This window comes from Otolemur garnettii, unplaced genomic scaffold (genome assembly GCF_000181295.1).
Source record: "Otolemur garnettii isolate 467f Iridium unplaced genomic scaffold, OtoGar3 scaffold00055, whole genome shotgun sequence".
NCBI classification, from domain to species: Eukaryota; Metazoa; Chordata; class Mammalia; order Primates; family Galagidae; genus Otolemur; species Otolemur garnettii.
The window spans coordinates 10,452,983-10,455,019 of NW_003852450.1; the positions used below are offsets into that span (position 1 = coordinate 10,452,983).

Here is a 2,037-nt window from a genome sequence, read left to right on the forward strand (position 1 = left end):
TCAATGAAATTCACATAAACAGGAGGAAGGAAAAGGGGGAGGGGGAATTCACACCCAAAAGTTGCATCGCAGGGGTATATCACACACCTTCCAAGTGAAGGACAGACAACTTTGACTTAAACTACCCGAAAGCACTCTTCCTTCTTCTTCTTTCCCCCCTCTCCTCTGCCATCTTTTCTTGCTGTGATATGTAGAATTTTGCTATACTGCTTATAGGCAACACTATCTGTTTTTCCTTTTTTCCAGTGGTTAATTCATAAATCATCCTACATGTAATTAATATTCTTTTAACATTTTTTCATGACTTTTGTCCATCTTCCCATCCATATGTAGATTTACCACCCTGCTTCTTTGCTCACTGTCCTTCTATTACGGGCAGGATCTAATAGAGGAGAGGGAGGTGAGAGACTGTGCCAAAAAGGAAGGATGCCACAGGAAGAAAGGGGAAATAAGTGAACAAAACATTTTACCCATTTCAGTTTTATTTCCAACACAACCTCACAACAGCCTGTAGTTTGGAAAAAAAAAATGTTTGGGCCCAGTGTAATTTTTTTTTTTAATTCAACTTCAAAAATTAATAGAAATTTATTTTCTGAAATTCTCTTTCTAACTTTATACCATCATTTCCTCTGATCCTCAAAGAATTATTACATAACAACATACAGGGAAAGTAATTTTACATATAAATGTAAGAAATATACTCACTTCCAACATCTGTTCGAATAGTTTTCTGTGCATCTGTATACGTTTTCTGATTATAAAATACTTCTGCAGAACAACGATAATCTTGTTCAGGTTGAAGATCTGATATTGTTATTTCTTTTTCTTTATATGTCTCATTACCTGAAAAAAATAAGAATTCCATATGAGTATATTAGCACAATGTTATACATGTAACTTTCTTTTCTGACTTCATATGTATAATAACTATAATAACTAGTAGATTAAAAATCCACAGAAATGATAAAAACAAGAAGTCAAAGTTTCCAAAAATGATTCTTCTGGGCTCAACTTTTACAAAAATACACATTGAGTACCCATTGTCTAAAATGTGCAGGACTGGAAGTGTTTTGGATTTCAGATGTTTTCCTATTTTAGAATATTTTCATAGGCACAATGAGATGTCATGGAGCTGAGATACAAGTCCAAACACAGAATTCACTTGTGTTTCACACACCCCGTTCCATACATAGCCTGAGGTAATTCTACAACATCTTCCTCTCGGGGACACTGAATCAACTAGGCATCCTGTGCCTGCATTTTCACTGTAACCTGTCACAGGAGGTCAGCTTTAAAATTTTCCACTTGTGACGTCATGTGAATACTCAAAAAGTTTTGGATTTTGGAACATTTCAAATTTTAGATTTTCAGATTAGGAATTCTCAGCCTATATACAGAAAGTAGAACTTAATTTGAGAATGTCCCTACCTTAACTGATTCAATGAGGCATTAGTGCATTGTTGTCTGTTGAGAAACTGAGGTTGCACCACAGCTTTGCCTCATAGATTTTCTAGACAGATCATGTTTTGATCATCTGTCTCTTATTTTTGCTTATGCTTTCCTCATACTTCTTGGATCATAGGCTACGATGATTACATGATGATTACAACCATTGCCATATGCCATTCTGGGTGTGGGTACACATGTGCACGCATCTCTACTTGTTTGTTGTGCCAAATATGACCTGGCAGATGACCAAGGGGATGGGAAAATCCATCTCATTAAATTCAAATACACTTAAAAGGAAATTCGATCTCAATATTGGTCACCTTAATTTGAACCCAATCTTATTCCTAGAAGCACTTACTGTTCTTTTTCTGCCTTCATATTATCTAAGTGTTCTTAGACTTGTGTATGAAGGTTGTTGATAAAGATCTGACAAAGTTAACTCTTGAATCATATAATTTTATATTTGTTTTCCTCTCTTTCTATCAAAATATGTGTATTATCATTTTCATAACCCCTTCTCTCATAATCTTATCAACAATGCTTTGTGTATAACAACAATTGCCAAGAAAATTCTGGTAATCGGCTCAA

General features: G+C 34.9%; 1 protein-coding gene across 2 annotated transcripts in view; it reads right to left on the reverse strand.

Annotated features, from left to right (window-relative positions):
* PTPRC (protein tyrosine phosphatase, receptor type C) overlaps positions 1-2,037 on the reverse strand; it is a 114,228-nt gene that overhangs the window by 47,314 nt on the left and 64,877 nt on the right. For both annotated transcript variants that reach the window (XM_023514560.1, XM_023514561.1), the window contains one exon: positions 706-843. In XM_023514560.1, the coding sequence (XP_023370328.1) occupies positions 706-843 (138 nt within the window). The remainder of the gene's footprint in view (positions 1-705; positions 844-2,037) is intronic.